Source organism: Ranitomeya variabilis, chromosome 1 (assembly GCF_051348905.1).
Source record: "Ranitomeya variabilis isolate aRanVar5 chromosome 1, aRanVar5.hap1, whole genome shotgun sequence".
Classification (NCBI taxonomy): domain Eukaryota; kingdom Metazoa; phylum Chordata; class Amphibia; order Anura; family Dendrobatidae; genus Ranitomeya; species Ranitomeya variabilis.
This window is the reverse complement of record NC_135232.1, coordinates 162430247-162447737: the sequence shown is the minus strand read 5'-3', so window position 1 is coordinate 162447737 and position 17491 is coordinate 162430247. Positions and strand designations below refer to the sequence as shown.

The 17491-nt window shown below is 42.1% G+C and overlaps 1 protein-coding gene across 4 annotated transcripts in view; it reads left to right on the top strand.

Annotated features, from left to right (window-relative positions):
• The window catches only part of TMEM232 (transmembrane protein 232), a 435959-nt gene that overhangs the window by 92097 nt on the left and 326371 nt on the right, over window positions 1–17491 (top strand). For all 4 annotated transcript variants that reach the window (XM_077290225.1, XM_077290199.1, XM_077290207.1 and 1 more), the window contains 2 exons: window positions 5583–5688; window positions 8487–8644. In XM_077290225.1, the coding sequence (XP_077146340.1) occupies window positions 5583–5688; window positions 8487–8644 (264 nt within the window). The remainder of the gene's footprint in view (window positions 1–5582; window positions 5689–8486; window positions 8645–17491) is intronic.

Below are 17491 nucleotides of genomic sequence, written 5' to 3'. Positions count from 1 at the left end.
CTTTATTTGGTCGTCAGATCGCCGTGTATCGTTGTGTTTGACAGCAAAAGCAACGATGCCAGTGATGTTTTACAATGGTAACCAGGGTAAATATCGGGTTACTAAGCGCAGGGCCGCGCTTAGTAACCCGATGTTTACCCTGGTTACCATCGTAAAAGTAAAAAAAACAAACAGTACATACTCACCCTCTGATGTCCGTCACGTCCCTCGCCGTCCGCTTCCTGCACTGACTGAGCGCCGGCCGTAAAGTGAAAGCACAGCACAGCGGTGACGTCACCGCTCTGCTGTTAGGGCCGGCGCTCAGTCAGTGCAGGGAGGCGGACGCCGGGGGACGCGAAGGTGAGTATGTAGTGTTTGTTTTTTTACATTTTACACTGGTAACCAGGGTAAACATCGGGTTACTAAGCGCGGCCCTGCGCTTAGCAACCCGATGTTTACCCTGGTTACCCGGGGACTTCGGCATCGTTGGTCGCTGGAGAGCTGTCTGTGTGACAGCTCTCCAGCGACCAAACAGCGACGCTGCAGCGATCGGCATCGTTGTCTGTATCGCTGCAGCATCGTTTAGTGTGAAGGTACCTTAAGTCATGAGGGCTCGGAAAAATGATTTCACACTGGTTTTGAGCAGAAACAATTCTGTTTATTGCCATGTAAGCAGTTTTCTTATACCATTTACAGACAAAGCAACACTACATGCAAAGTTCCCATTGGAAGTTCCACCATCCACCCACTTCTCAGAAGTATATCATAACTTTTTGCTATCATGCCTTTCCCAGTATACTACCCATAAGACACCCTTCGCACCTCAGTGTCTCTGGTACATGTGGTGACAGTTTTCACACTTACAGGAGACACTTACACACCTAGACCCATTCAAGTGAATGGGTCTGCCCAAGTTAGTGTGTTTCTATTGACCTTGTGTCCGTGGGCAAAACACGTTGACATGTCTGTTTTTTTATCAGCAGCACGGGACACAAAACGTCCGGCACACGTGCACACTGATTACACATGGATGACATCAGTGTGTCATCAGTGTGACATGTACCGGCGCCTGGGAATCAGCTGTACTGTTTGCGTTGTTCACCGGCATCAGCTACTGAAGGCAGCTCTCAGCTGTTTCCGTTCTTATTTTTTGTATGTCAAGCTAATATTTTTATTGATACCACTTTGAGGTAGATATTTGGGATAGATACAACATTTTATTCACTTTGAATTGCATTTGTTTGCAGTATTGCAGAATATGTACATAGTAAAAATTATGGTGTCCTAAGAACATTAGTCAAAGACTGTTTTTCACAAGAGTACCATCACGGGAACTTTCAGCAGGTGTCACAGGGTTCCAATGGGGGCGTGTAATGGTATCTCAACTGGTTCACTCTCTTTAAGTGCTGCAACAGCAGTGGTTGAAGCTTAGCTCTACTTGTTGTTAGAGGCAGATGAAGGCTTGCAAAAGACTTCTTAATCATGACAGTGTGCAATGTACTGTATACACAGTCAAGATTCCGCAGTATTTTCTGCACAAATGGGTGATCATATGACCATATCTCTTGATAGCAAGAATAGTTGACATGTGACTGCTAGTATATAAGTTGCATCACTGCCCACTCATGCAGCAACACTCGTGAGAGTGTGCTCATTGCAAATAGCATACAAGTGGTTCTGTGACTGCCCATTCTCACAGTGAATACAGTGGAATTATGACAGTGTGTGCAGTGTAAATTGCAAACAAGGGAAAATAAGTATTTGATACACTTCCGATTTTGCAAGTTTTCCCACCTACAATGGAGAGGTCTGTCTGTTTTATAGTAGATACACTTTATCTGTGAGAGACAGAATCTTATTAAAAAATTCAGAAAATCACCTATGACTTTTACATAATTAATTTGCATTTTACTGCATGAAATAAGTTTTTGATACAATAGAAAAACAGAACTTAACCCCTTCATGACCATGGGATTTTCCGTTTTTCCGTGTTCGTTTTTCGCTCCCCTCCTTCCCAGAGCCATAACCTTTTTTATTTTTCCATCAATTTGGCCATGTGAGGGCTTATTTTTTGTGAAACAAGTTGTACTTTTGAACGACATCATTGGTTTTAGCATGTCATGTACTAGAAAATGGGAAACAAATTCCAAGTGCGGTGAAATTGCAAAAAAAGTGCAGTCTCACACTGGTTTTTTGTTTGGCTTTTTTGCTAGGTTCACTAAATGCTAAAACTGACCTGCCATTATGATTCTCCAGGTCATTATGAGTTCATAGACACCTAACATGACTAGGTTATTTTTTAGTGGTGAAAAAAAATTCCAAACTTTGCTAAAAAAAAAAAAATTGCGCCATTTTCCGATACCCGTAGCGTCTCCATTTTTCATGGTCTGGGGTGATGATCTGGGAGTGCTTCATTTTTGTGTGCCGAGCTGGCGTTTTTAATGATACCATTTCGGTGCAGATACGTTCTTTTGATCGCCTGTTATTGCATTTTAATGCAATGTCACGGCGACCAAAAAAGCGTAATTCTGGCGTTTCAAATTTTTTTCTCGCTAGGCTGTTTAGCGATCAGGTTAATGCTTTTTTTTATTTGATAGATCGGGCGATTCTGAACGCGGCGATACCAAATATATGTAGGTTTGATTTTTTTTTAATTGATTTATTTTGAATGGGGTGAAAGGGGGGTGATTTAAGCTTTTATATTTTTTTTATTTTTTTCACAACTCGATCGCCTCTACTACATAGCAGCGATCATCAGATCGCTGCTATGCAGCAGAAAAGCAGGTGTGCTGTGAGCGCCGACCACAGGGTGGCGCTCACAGCTACCGGGGATCAGTAACCATAGAGGTCTCAAGGACCTCTATGGTTACTATACAGAAGCATCGCTGACCCCCGATCATTTGACGGGGGTCAGCGATGAGCTCATTTCCGGCCGCCCGGCCGGAAGCGCCGGTTAAATGCCGCTGTCAGCGTTTGACAGCGGCATTTAACTAGTTAATAGCGGTGGGTGAATCATGATTTCACCTGCTGCTATTGCGGGCACATGTCAGCTGTTCAAAACAGCTGACATGTCCCGGCTTTGATGCGGGCTCACCGCCGGAGCCCGCATCAAAGCGGGGGTTCTGACCTCGGACGTACTATCCCGTCCGAGGTCAGAATGGGGTTAATATTTGGTACAGAACTCTTCTCTTTGTTTGCAATTACAGAGGTCAGACATTTCCTGTAATTCTTGACCAAGTTTGCACACACTGTAGCAGGGTTTTTTCGCTCACTCCTCCATACAGATCTTTTCCAGATCTTTCAGCTTTCATGGCTGTTGCTGGGCAACATTGAGTTTCAGCTCCCTCCAAAGATTTTCTATTGGGTTCTGGTCTGCAGATGGGCTAAGCCACTCCAGAACCTTCAAATTCTTCTTATGGAGCCACTGATTAGTTGCCCTGGCTGTGTGTTTCAGGTCATGCTAGAAGGCGCAGCCACGAGCCATCTTCAATGCTCTTACTGAGGGAAGGAGGTTGTTGAGCAAAATCTTGTGATACATGATCCCATCCATCCTCCCTTCATAGAATCATAGAATCATAGAATGTTAGAGTTGGAAGGGACCTCAAGGGTCATCGTGTCCAGCAACCTGCTCAATGCAGGATTCAATAAAATATCTCAGACAGATGTTTGTCCAGTCTCTGTTTGAAGGCTTCCATTGAAGGAGAACTCACCATCTCTTGTGGCAGCCTGTTCCACTCACTGATCCCTCTCACTGTCAAAATTTTTTACTAGTATCTAAAATCTGTATCTTCTCCCTTTCAGTTTCATTCCATTGCTTCTCGTGTTTCCATGTGCAAATGAGAATAATGATGATCCCTCTACTCTGTGACATCCCTTCAGATATTTGTAGACAGCTATTAAGTCTCCTCTTAGCCTTCTTTTTTACAAACTAAACATTCCCGGATCCTTTTACCGTTCCTCATAGGACATATTTTGCAGTCCATTTACCATCCTGGTAGCTCTACTCTGAACTTGCTCCAGTTCTTCAATATCTTTTTTAAATTGTGGTGCCCAGAACTAGACACAGTATTCCAGATGAGGCCTGAACAAGGAGGAGTAGAGGATGATAATTACATCACTTGATGTACACTCTAATACATCCTAGAACTATGTTTGCCTATTTTGCTGCTGCATGTCACTGTTGACTCATGTGCAGTCTGTGATCTATTAGTATACCCAAGTCTTTTTCACACGTGTTGTTTCTTAGTTCTATTCTTCCCACTCTGTATACTCTTTTTTCATTTTTCTTGTCCAGATGTAGTACTTTGCATTTCTCCCTGTTAGTTGATGCCCACATTCTCAACAAGTTGCTTGCTTATTGCCCTATAGCTAGGGTTGATCAAATAGCTTCAGATAAGTGCTTATCCGAATAGCTATAGTGCTTTCTGAATAGCTACATCGGTAACGTGGATACCTGGAGCGCACCCGATAATCAGGTGTTCGGCGCCACAGCTGTATGTGTCGTGGCTGTGTGACAGTCACAACAAACAGGCTTTCCATGCATGTGCTGTGACTGTCACACAGCCATAACACATGCAGCTGCGGCGCCAAACAGATGATTATCAGGAGCCCTCCAGGTATCCAGGTTACAGATGCAGCTATTCGGGAAGCGCTATAGCTATTCGGATAAGCACCAGAAACTATTCGATCAACCCTACCTATAGCCCATCGCAGCCTTGTGCAGGTCTACAATTTTGTTCCTGGTGTCTTAGACAGCTCTTTGGTCTTGGCCATGATTGAGACGTTGGAGAGTGATTGATTGTGTGGACAGTGTCTTTCATACAGGTAACAAGTTAAAACAGGTAATGTGTGCAGAGTAGGAGGGCTTCTTAAAGAAAAACTAATAGGTCTGTGAGAGCCAGAATTCTTGTTTCTTGTTAAGTAATAGTAATGGGCGAACGTGCTCGGATAACGTCTTATCCGAACATGCTCTTGTGTTATCCGAGTATCTTCGGCGTGCTTGTGTATTGTGTTCCCATCCCCTAACAAATAGGCAATCCCTGCATCTGTTCAGGCTGTCTTACAGCCACAAATGATGCAGCCACAAGGACTCAAACATAATATCCAAGCACGCCCAACATACTCAGATAACACCTGAGCATGTTCGGATAAGACGTTATCCAAGCACGTTCGCTCATCACTGGTAGGTGATCAAATACTTATTTCATTCAATAAAATGTTAATTAATTATGTAAAAATCTTACAATGTGATTTTCTAGATTTTTTTTAAGATTCTGTCTGTCACAGTTGAAGTTACCTATGATTCAAATTACAGACCTCTCCATTCTTTGTGGGTGAGAATACTTGCAAAATCGTCAGTGTATCAAATACTTATTTTTCCCACTAAACATATGATCACATAAAAGCCCACTCGCACAGCGACTATAGAGGAGTCATGATACCATCCACTTTACACAATGTCATGATTTATTAGAGAGACTGCTGACTTTTTTTCAGCCCAGAATTCTGCTTTAAGCCAATAAACAAACTTGTCAGTAAAAAATATAATAATATTGAAATATAATACTTATCAATAATTATAATTCCTTTGCTGTCATTTTCAGAGACAAACTGGATTCAATTTAAAAGGCTCTGGTCATTGTGGAAACCTTCAACATGCATGGACTGAATTAGTTTTAATGCTTCAATGTACTGGAAAAATTCAAGAAGGTAAGCAACTATTTTTCCATCCTAAATTATGAATTAACTGTTAGAGATGACTATGATGTTCATCATTAGTACCTTATGAATAATCTTGGCATGGCGAGTGCTCCTGTATATAATAGAGTCTGGAGCTATAGTTCTATCCAAATAAATGCATCAAATTTGTATGGGGCCCCTACCAGGGCAGAACAGGAAGTCTGTGAGGTGAGCCTTAAGCAAATCACAGCACAGTGATGTTATAAGGGGGCGTAGTTTTGGCCACTTCTGCTAACCAGTCATAGAATGGTAGAGGTGGAAGGAACCTCCTGGGTCATCTTGGCCAACCCCCTGCTCAATGTAGGATTCACTAAATCTCCCAGACAGATGTCTGTCCAGCCTTTGTTTAAATACTTCCATTGAAGAAAAACTCAGCACCTCTCGTGGCAGCCTGTTGCACTTGGTGATCACCCTCAATGTCAAAAAGGGTTTTCTAATATCTAATTTGTGTCTCCTCCCATTCAGTTTCATCCCATTGCTTCTAGTCTTTCCTTGGGCAAATGAGAGTAAAGATGATCCTTCTACAGTGTGACAACCCTTGAGATATTTGTAGACAGCTGTTACGTCTCCTCTCAGTCTTCTCTTTTGCAGTCTAACCATTTCCAAATACTCTAACTGTTCCTCTTAAGACATTTTTTACAGACTGGTCACCATTCTAGTTGCTCTTCCCTGACCTTGCTTCAGTTTGTTCATGTCTTTTTTAAAATGTGGTGCCTAGAACTGGACACAGTATTCCAGATGAGGTCTGAACAAAGAGGAGTAGCATGGGATAATTGCTTCACGTGGTCTAGACTGTATGACTGTATGTATAACTGTATGCTAATGCAACCCAGAATTGTGTTTGCCTTTTTTTGACTGCTGCATCACACTGTTGACTCATGTTCAGTCTGTGATCTATTAGTATACCCAAGTCTTATTCACATGTTCTGTTGCTTAGCCCTCTCCCTCTCATTCTGTATAAATGTTTTTTTTCATTTTTCTTGGCTTGCCCAGATGTAGTACTTTGCATTTCTCCCTGTTAAAGAACATTCTGTTAGTTGCTGCCCAAATTTTCAGTTTGCTAGATCTTTTTGAATCCTCTCTCCTCTAGCATTAGCTATCCCTCCTAGCTTTGTATCATCTGCAAATTTAATAAGTTTACCCTCAATTACTTCATCTATATCATTGATAAAGATGTTGAGCAGCATAGGGCCCAGGACAGAGCCCTGTGGTACTCCACTTGAGACATTCTTTCAACTGGATGTGCATCCAGTTATGACCACTCTTTGGGTCCAATCACTTTGCCAGTTATGAATCCACCCAGCAGTTGCCTTGTCCATTCCATATTTGACCATTTTTTCAATAAGTATTTATGAGATACTTTGTCAAGTGCTTTGCTGAAGTCAAGATATACTATACTGCATTTCCCTGAACCACCTAGTCAATGATTCTGTCATAGAAGGAAATTAAGTTAGTGTGACATGACTTATTAGTTACAAACCCATGTTGACTCTGGTACTTGTATACATGTTGCATACATGTTAGTCAAAGATCGTTTGTGTTATGGATGTCCACTTTCTTCCACTTCTTCAGTCCTTAAACAAGCAGCTATTGCATGTGCTTTAAGAGGAATATAGCACCTTGAAAACTTGCATTCCAGGGATTAGAATATGCTACAATCAAGTAAATAAATGTCCTGGCTAGACATAAGCAGATTGATCTGTGGGGGATTCACTTTGAGTCAAAGTTCCTGAAATTTGCAGATTATTAAGCTTCACTAAGCTGTTAGAAGCAGATGATAGCTGAATATCACAGTCATCATCTGCCAGGAAAGATGCAGACTTGGTTTGGCAGCCTAAATCAAAGTCAGAGAACCGCAATAGGATGTACCTATGTGTCCTGTTGTGGCAAGTGGTTAATGTACACGGGATGTGAAATGTACTGCCTTCAAGGTACGCAAACATGAAACAGCTCGCAAAATAGGGATAATTTTATGAAAGACTTCTTAACAAACCATTTTTCCTTTACTTTGAAAAAAGCTACCCTTCTCCTGCTCCCTAGAAAGTGGATAATTTTTGTGTGGATTGATAAAAACCTTTTGTAGTTGTTTAATCTAACCAGTTGTGCATCACAAAGAGGGATAATAATTTTTTTCTCGTAGTTGAAAAGCAATTAGCTCTTCATGTTCAAACATGCACCAGTATCGTCTCCATAAACATAGGGATAATTTTTGGACAGACTGTCAAAAAGCTATGACTTCTTCACTTAGCAAAGAACAGTTTTGTGCTCCCTGTGTGAAAAATCCATGTTTTTTTCATTTGCACTGCCTGTGTATAAACACTGGGAAGACAGGCAAATGCCCCCCCCTCCAAAAAAATAGCTATAGTTTTTGGACTGTTTATACAATTTAAATAGCCTACAAAGTCTAAAACTGCAGTGTGTTATTAAATATGGTGCTGGTTACTCCGGTTTCTATTAATCTTCCTCTAGACAAAGAGTTTTTTGTCACTTAGACATTAATAAGGCTATATGCAGTGCAAGTCTCAAAATGGGTTCACTACACACCTGGAGACCTTAAAGTATTATACATGTATTTTGGGGGCAGTTACAGACTTCTCATTTTGCAAGTCAGATTTAGGGAAAAACTCAAATTTCAAATGATACTGTAATCTGTAGTCTTGGCATGATTTATGATCTACAGAGTTGTTAAATCTGTTAATGGTGAAGATGTGCCCTGAAATGTACCATGACTCACATTAACCAGCATAAACCATTTTATCTTCTTTCAGAAGCCTTGAATATACTGATTCTGTCAATTGATCAAGCTGAATTGAATCCTAACCATATTGCTGTGTTGTTTTTTATTGCTGAGTCCGTTCTTTATAGAATCTGTTGTGACACAGCTCAGAAACCATACCTACTTACTAGCGAAGTCAAGCTTGCAAAGGTGGCGTATAGCTTTATTTCTTTGTACACTGGGGTAATCTCATTGACCTGTGGCATTTTGTGACTGTAAAATGGTGCATAGTCAGTCCAAAAAAATATTAAAAAGAAAAAAGAGAAAATTGTTATATGCGAAAGCAGTAACATGTATAGTGAATTTATCAAATAAATCGATATCTCAGCCAACTGCAGCTAATATATATTTTTTGTTCATAATAAATGTTGCATCAAAGCATACAGTGGCATGTAAAAGTTTGTGCATCCCTGGTCAAAATTAGTTATTGTGAACAATTAAGCAAGTTGAAGATTAAATGATCTCTAAAATGGCTAAAGTTAAAGTTGACACATTTATTTTGTATTTTAGGCAAAAAAAATAAATATACAGTATATGTATAAACACTGCTCAAAAAATAAAGGGAACACTTAAACAACAGAATATAACTCCAAGTAAATCAAACTTCTGTGAAATCAATCTGTCCACTTAGGAAGCAACACTGTTTGACAATAAATTTCACATGCTGTTGTGCAAATGGAATAGATAACAGAAGGAAATTATTGGCAATTATCAAGACACACAATAAAGGAGTGGTTCTGCAGGTGGGGACCACAGACCACATCTCCGTACCAATGCTTTCTGGCTGATGTTTTGGTCACTTTTGAATGTTGGTTGTGCTTTCTCACTCGTGGTAGCATGAGATGGACTCTACAACCCACACAAGTGGCTCAGGTAGTACAGCTCATCCAGGATGGCACATCAATGCAAGCTGTGGCAAGAAGGTTTGCTGTGTCTGTCAGCGTAGTGTCCAGAGGCTAGAGGCGATACCAGAAGACAGGCCAGTACACCAGGAGACGTGGAGGGGGCTGTAGGAGGGCAACAACCCAGCAGCAGGACCGCTACCTCAGCCTTTGTGCAAGGAGCAACAGGAGGAGCACTGCCAGAGCCCTGCAAAATGACCTCCAGCAGGCCACATATGTGCATGTGTCTGCACAAATGGTTAGAAACTGACTCCATGAGGATGGTCTGAGTGCCCGACCTCCAGAGATGAAAGTTGTACTTACAGCCCAACACCATGCAGGACGCTTGGCATTTACCACAGAACACCAGGATTTGCAAATTTGCAACTGGCGCCCTGTGCTCTTCACTCTTCACAGATGAAAGCAGGTTCACACTGTGCACATGTGACAGACGTGACAGAGTCTGGAGATGCAGTGGAGAGCGATCTGCTGCCTGCAATATCCTTCAGCATGACCGGTTTGGCAATGGGTCCGTAATGGTGTGATATGGCATTTCTTTGGAGGGCCGCACAGCCCTCCATGTGCTCACCAGAGGTAGCCTGACTGCCATTAGTTACCGAGATTAGATCCTCAGACCACTTGTGAGACCATATGCTGGAGCGGTTGGCCCTGGGTTCCTTCTAATGCATGACAATGCCAGACCTCATGTGGCTGGAGTGTGTCAGCAGTTCCTGCAAGACGAAGGCATTGAAGCAATGGACTGGCCCGCCCATTCCCCAGACCTGAATCCGATTGAGCACATCTGGGACATCATGTCTCCCTCCATCCACCAACGTCACATTGCACCACAGACAGTCCAGGAGTTGGCGGATGCTTTAGTCCAGGTCTGGAAGGAGATCCCTCAGGAGACCATCCGCCGCCTCATCAGGAGCATGCCCAGGCATTGTACAGTAGGGAGGTCATACAGGCACGTGGAGGCCATACACAATACTGAGCATCTTTTCCTTGTCATGAGGCATTTCCATTGAAGTTGGATCAGCCTGTAATTTGATTTTCCACTTTGATTTTGAGTATCATTCCAAATCCAGACCTCCATGGGATATTCATTTTGATTTACATTGATAATTGTTATGTTTTATTGTTCTTAACACATTCCACTATGCAATGAATAAAATATGCAACTGGAATATTTCATTCAGAGATATCTAGGATGTGGTATTTTAGTGTTCCCTTTATTTTTTTGAGCAGTGTATATACACAGTATATATATATATATATATATATATATATATATATATATATATATATATATATTATATATATATACACTCACCGGCCACTTTATTAGGTACACCTGTCCAACTTCTTGTTAACACTTAATTTCTAATCAGCCAATCACATGGCGGCAACTCAGTGCATTTAGGCATGTAGACATGGTCAAGACAATCTCCTGCAGTTCAAACCGAGCATCAGTATGGGGAAGAAAGGTGATTTGAGTGCCTTTGAACGTGGCATGGTTGTTGGTGCCAGAAGGGCTGGTCTGAGTATTTCAGAAACTGCTGATCTACTGGGATTTTCACGCACAACCATCTCTAGGGTTTACAGAGAATGGTCTGAAAAAGAAAAAAAATCCAGTGAGCGGCAGTTCTGTGGGCGGAAATGCCTTGTTGATGCCAGAGGTCAGAGGAGAATGGGCAGACTGGTTCGAGCTGATAGAAAGGCAACAGTGACTCAAATCGCCACCCGTTACAACCAAGGTAGGCTTAAGAGCATCTCTGAACGCACAGTGCGTCGAACTTTGAGGCAGATGGGCTACAGCAGCAGAAGACCACACCGGGTACCACTCCTTTCAGCTAAGAACAGGAAACTGAGGCTACAATTTGTACAAGCTCATCGAAATTGGACAGTAGAAGATTGGAAAAACGTTGCTTGGTCTGATGAGTCTCTATTTCTGCTGCGACATTCGGATGGTAGGGTCAGAATTTGGCGTAAACAACATGAAAGCATGGATCCATCCTGCCTTGTATGGAGCATCTTTGGGATGTGCAGCCGACAAATCTGCGGCAACTGTGTGATGCCATCATGTCAATATGGACCAAAATCTCTGAGGAATGCTTCCAGCACCTTGTTGAATCTATGCCACGAAGAATTGAGGCAGTTCTGAAGGCAAAAGGGGGTCCAACCCGTTACTAGCATGGTGTACCTAATAAAGTGGCCGGTGAGTGTATATATATATATATATCTCTAATATATAAAGCTGAATGTGTGTGTGTATGTCCGGGATTGGCATCTGCACCGTCGCAGCTACAGCCACAACATTTTTCACAGTCACACGTCTGGACCCCGAGAGCGTCATAGGCTATGTTGTGAGGCGAAATTTTAACCCTGCCCGTTCCAATTCACGAAACAATTTTACCCCTATCTACATAATCGGGAAAAAGTGAAAGGAAAAGTGTTGGAGGCAAACTGACAGCTGCCAAATGTGAACAAGGGGGACTTAAAGAATGAGAGCGATGGCGCCAAAGAGTATATACTGTACAGTTGCTAAGGTGGGGCCCCAACATGGGATACTCATCACACACGGGGATATGAACACACACACAAAATGCAGCACACACTACCATGTGCTTGAACACATATCACCCTCAGCACACATTTCACCACACATACACCAACCTCGCCACATAAAAGTCGATACACAAAAGTCGCCGCGCAAAATTCGCTACATGCAAAACTCGTCACATGGAAAACTAGGCTCACACAAAATTCGCCACACGTGCAAAACTCACCTAATGAAAAACTCGCCACACGCAAAACTTGCACACGCAGAAAAATTGCCACATGCACAAAAGTTGCAACACATGCAAAAGTTGCCTCACACAAAACTTGCACATTCTCAAAACGCACCACACATAAACCTCACCATGCGCAAAACTCGCCATGTGCAAAACTTGCTGCACACAACTTGTTACACTAACTTGTCACATGCAACTCGACACACAAAAAGTTGCTACACGCATGTCGCCACACAAAATTCATCTCACAAAAGTCGCTACATGCATGTCGCCACTCGGAACTCAACACACTCAACTTGACACATGAAACTCGCCCTAAAACACACACAAGTCTGGTATTATCCTTCAAAAAATATATATATATTGTGGTGTGGTGACCCATGTTACAGCCAGGGGGCGCTGTGTGTGTGCTTCGTAATCAAGAGAATGCCAAGATTGTGCAAAGCAGTCATCAATGCAAAAGGTGGCTACTTTGAAGAACCTAGAATATAAGACATAATTTCAGTTGTTTCACACTTTTTTTGGTAAGTATATAATTCCACATGTGTTAATTCATAGTTTTGATGCCTTCAGTGTGAATGTACAATTTTCATAGTCATGAAAATACAGAAAAATCTTTAAATGAGAAGGAGAAGGTGTGTCCAAACCTTTGGTCTGTACTGTGTATATATATATATATATATATATATATATATATATATATATATATATATATATATATATATATATATATATATATATATATATATATATATACATACAGTAATTTTTTACATTTTAAAAATTACAAAAAGGAAAATGGTCTGACGCAAAAGTTTGGGCACACTGCATGGTTAATACTAACTAGCACCTCCTTTTGCAAGTATCAAAGCTTGTAAAAGCATTTTGTAGCCAGCCAAGAGTCTTTCAGTTATTGTTTAAGGAATTTTCATTCATTCTTCCTTGGAAAATTCTTGCAGTACAGTGAGATTCCTGGGTCGTCTAAGGCTACTTTCACACTAGCGTTAATTGCAATCCACCACAATGCGTCGTTTTGCCGAAAAAACGCATCCTGCAAAAGTGCTTGCAGGATGCGTTTTTTCCCCATAGACTAACATTAAGCGACGTATTGTGACGGATTGACACACGTTGCAACCATCGTGCGACGGTTGCGCCTTGTTGTGGCGGACCGTCGGGACCAAAAAACGCTACATGTAACGTTTTTTGCTCACGATGGTCCGCTTTTTCCGACCGCGCATGCGCGGCCGGAACTCCGCCCCCACCTCCCCACACTTCCCCGCACCTCACAATGGGGCAGCGGATGCGCTGGAAAAATGCATCCGCTGCACCCGTTGTGCGGCGGAGACAACGCTAGCGTCGGGAACCTCGGCCCGACGCACCGCGACGGGCCGAGCCCGACGCTAGTGTGAAAGTAGCCTTACATGCAATGTTATTTTGAGGTCTAGCCACAGATTTTCAATGATGTTCAAATCAGGGGCCTGTGAGAGTCATTGTAAAATCTTCAGGTTTCTCCTTTTGAGATAGTCTAATGTTTTGGATGTGTGTTTGGGATCATTATCCATAGGTAGAAGCCATTCTCTTTTCAACTTCAGCATTTTTACAGATGGTGTCATGTTTGCATCAAGAATTGTTGACATTTAATTTAATCCATTCTTCCCTCTGCCTGTGAAATGTTTGCTGTGCCATTGGCTGCAACACAACCCCAAAGTATGATTGATCCTCCCCCATGTTCAATGGTTGGCGAGATGTTCTTTTCCTGAAATTCTGTGCCCTTCTTTCTTCAGACATACCTCTGATCATTGTGGACAAAGAATTCTATTTTAACCTCATTGGTCCACAGGACATATTTCCAAAATGCACCCGGCTTGTTTAGACGTTCTTTTGCATACTACTGACATTGAAGTTTATGGTGAGGAAGCAGGAGAAGTTTTCTTCTGATTACTTTGCCCTAAAGGCCATATGTGTGCTGGTGTCTCTGAACAGTAGCGCAATGCACAGAGCCTGCTAAATCTTTCGGACAGTCTTTTGCAGTTAAGTGGGGGTTCTGATTTGCCTCTCTAACAATCCTGCAAGCAGCTGTCACTGAAATGTTCCTTGGTCTTCCAGATCTTTTCTTGACCTCCACTGTTCCTGTTACCTTGTTTTTTGGACTATGACACATTTTTTCCCTCCCAAAATGTGGAGAAAAATGGGGGGTGCGTCTTATAGTCCAGATATATTGGCTCTGGAGACACACTCCAGCTTAACTTCAATGTTAACTCTTTTCCCCGGTACAGCTTGTTCAAATACAGGCACTTCAAGTATCACAGTAGATTTGTTCCTTTCTGTCCCTTCACTGTCCTTTTCTTCACTATGCTCAGCCCCGGGTCGGTCCAAATCTTCTGGTCTTGCAGAATCTATTCTATCCGGAATTCTTGCCTGACATGGGGGAGTCCTACGCCGCTTCACCTTGGTTCTAAGAACTGCCGCCCAGGCAAAGATCTGCCACATCTTGCTTGTGCTGCCTGGCTGAACAAACTTCTCTCTCTCTGGGGACAGAATCCTTTCAGCTGCATCCGCAGCACTGCCACACTTCTTCCTCCTAGAGAAACCTTCCTGTGCAAGCTGTTCTATACTGGGCCCCTCTCTTGTAATGTTGTGGGGCACAGTGACTCCTGGCCAGGCAGTCCAATGAGCTGCACGGGAGCCCAGGCCTGGACTGACTAAAACCATTAAGCTTAACTATTCTTATGACACCATGCCCCTCCTACTCTAGCTATAATCTTGTACACGGTGGTAATACACTTTATGTGTAGCAGTACCACCGTGTACGAACACATTAATAATATACAACATTTTTATTATTAAAGGGATTGGGGAGAAGAGGGAACAACAATACTTTCACATCCCTTACATCCCTGCCATGCGCTGCTTACAAGCATTAAGCCGCTGCTGGCACCGGAGCAGGACGCTGCGACTGCGAGGGTGCGGAGGAAGGTAAAGGTTTGTTTTTTAATCTTTTCTGATGGGGCCATGGTTACCAGGACTGGGATGGGGCCAATCATACCAGCAAGGGGATGGGGCCAATCTATCATACCAGGAACTGAATGGGGCCAATCAATCATACCAGGAACTGGATGGGGCCAATCAATCATACCAGCAAGGAGATGGGGCCAATCAATCATACCAGGAACTGGATGGGGCCAATCAATCATACCAGGAACTGATGGAGCCAATCAATCATACCAGGAACGGGATGGGGCCAATCAATCATACCAGGAATGGGGTGGGGCCAATCAATCATACCAGGAACGGGATGTGGCCAATCAATCTTACCAGGAACGGGATGGGGCCAATCAATCTTACCTGGAACTGGATGGGGCCAATAAATCATACCAGGAACTGGATGGGGCCAATCATACCAGGAACTGATGGGGCCAATCAATCATACCAGGAACGGGATGGGGCCAATCAATCATACCAGGAACGGGATGGGGACAATCAGTCATATCAGGAACAGGATGGGGCCAATCACTCATATCAGAATAAGAATGGGACCATGCATACCAGGACTGGGATGGGGCCAATCATACCAGAATAAGGATAGGGCCATGCATACCAGAATGGGGATGAGGGGACCATATTTACCATGATAGGTGATCTTAAGTACAGAATTGACCACATTTTTTGCTTCAGTTTATTTTTCCTAATTTCCTCCTCTAAAACCTAGGTGCGTCTTATGGTCCGGTGTGTCTTATAATCCGAAAAATACGGTAACTGTCATTTCTTAATTACATTTTGATCTGAGGAAAGTGAAACTTGAAAACGCTTTGCTATCTTCTTGTAGCCTTCTACTGGTTTGAGGGCCTCCATCATTTTCATTTTCAGAGTTCTAGGCAGCTGCTTAGAAGAATCTATGGCTGCTGTTTTTTTACACGAGGTTAGATGAGGCTGGGTTGTTATATATCTGGGAAATTTGCCTCACTCGGCCATTCCTAACAATGATAGTGAACAAGCCATAATGCTAACAGACCAATTAAGGTCTGAAACCTTGATCAAATTTAACTGAGAGCATAAATTTCCAAGGGTGCCCAAACTTTTGCATCGGACCATTTTCCTTTTTGTAATTTTTAAAATGTAAAAAGTGACAATTTATATATATTTTTTGGCTGCAATACAAAGGAGATGTGTCATCTTTAATTTTAGTCCTTTCACAGATCATTTTATCTTCAACTTACTTAACTGTTCACCATAACAGGAATTTTGAGCAGGGGTGCCCAAACTTATACATGCCACTGTATGTTCACACTGCCTTTAAATTTTGTGTTTGGCCCATATTTTATGATTTTTTGGGCATATGTTAAGAATCTAAGTGCTCTACAAATGCAGTTGCATTTCTAGTGCTAAACCAGAAAAAATTGAGGCAGAGCACATGTTGGTGCAAGTGCAATGCATGGGTGTGCATTCATATGGTGGCCATTTAACAATCTGATCCTAAGATAAAAACTAAATGAGCAAATACTATTTATTTACTTACTACTTACAGAGTAGCATTTGGTTCCCCACTGTTCAGACACTTGCCAGTGGAAAGCTATATAAACTAAATGAACAGCCCCCCCCCCCAAAAAAAAAAAAAGGAGCCACACATCAATTTGTACAAAGTCCAAAAAGCTAAACTAAAACCAAAAACATTGAAGCCAGCGCACATGCTTATGCAAGTGCAATGCATAAGTGTGCAAAATAAAAACAAAATGAGCAAATACTCTGCAGCAAGTAGATAATGATAGTACATGTAAATAACATAGGGTATTTGGTTAAAGAAGCACTCCCCCATCAAAGTTTTTATCCTCTTAATATATTGCAATCATCATATTGTGTACTTACAATTGTTCATTTTGGCCTTCTACCCAGCAAATTCTTCTTATTTCCATTAGGTCTGTGACATCACGTGATTAAAAACTCACTAGCCAAATCCTTCTGAACCCTATGTAAAACAGGAGGTCAATTTTGTCTGCACAAGTCATGAGCCACTGCAGAAGTCTCTGGCAGGGAGGATGAGTGAAGCAGCTTGGTCAGGAGTTGAAGGGTGGGGGTGGGTGATAAATGCAGGGACAAGGACCTTCCTGTTTCTACATAGAGCTGAGAAAACAGAAGAATTATCTTGGTAGAAAGGCAAAATGAGCAATTGTAAATTAATAGTGCTATGTAATATGATGATTGCAATATATTAAGAGGTTAAAAACTTTAATGAGAGTGCTTCTTTAAGATGTTATGTGATGCTACCTGGAGTAAATTTATTTCCAGGATGCCTCACTGTTATGGACCTGGTGGTTAGGTGCACC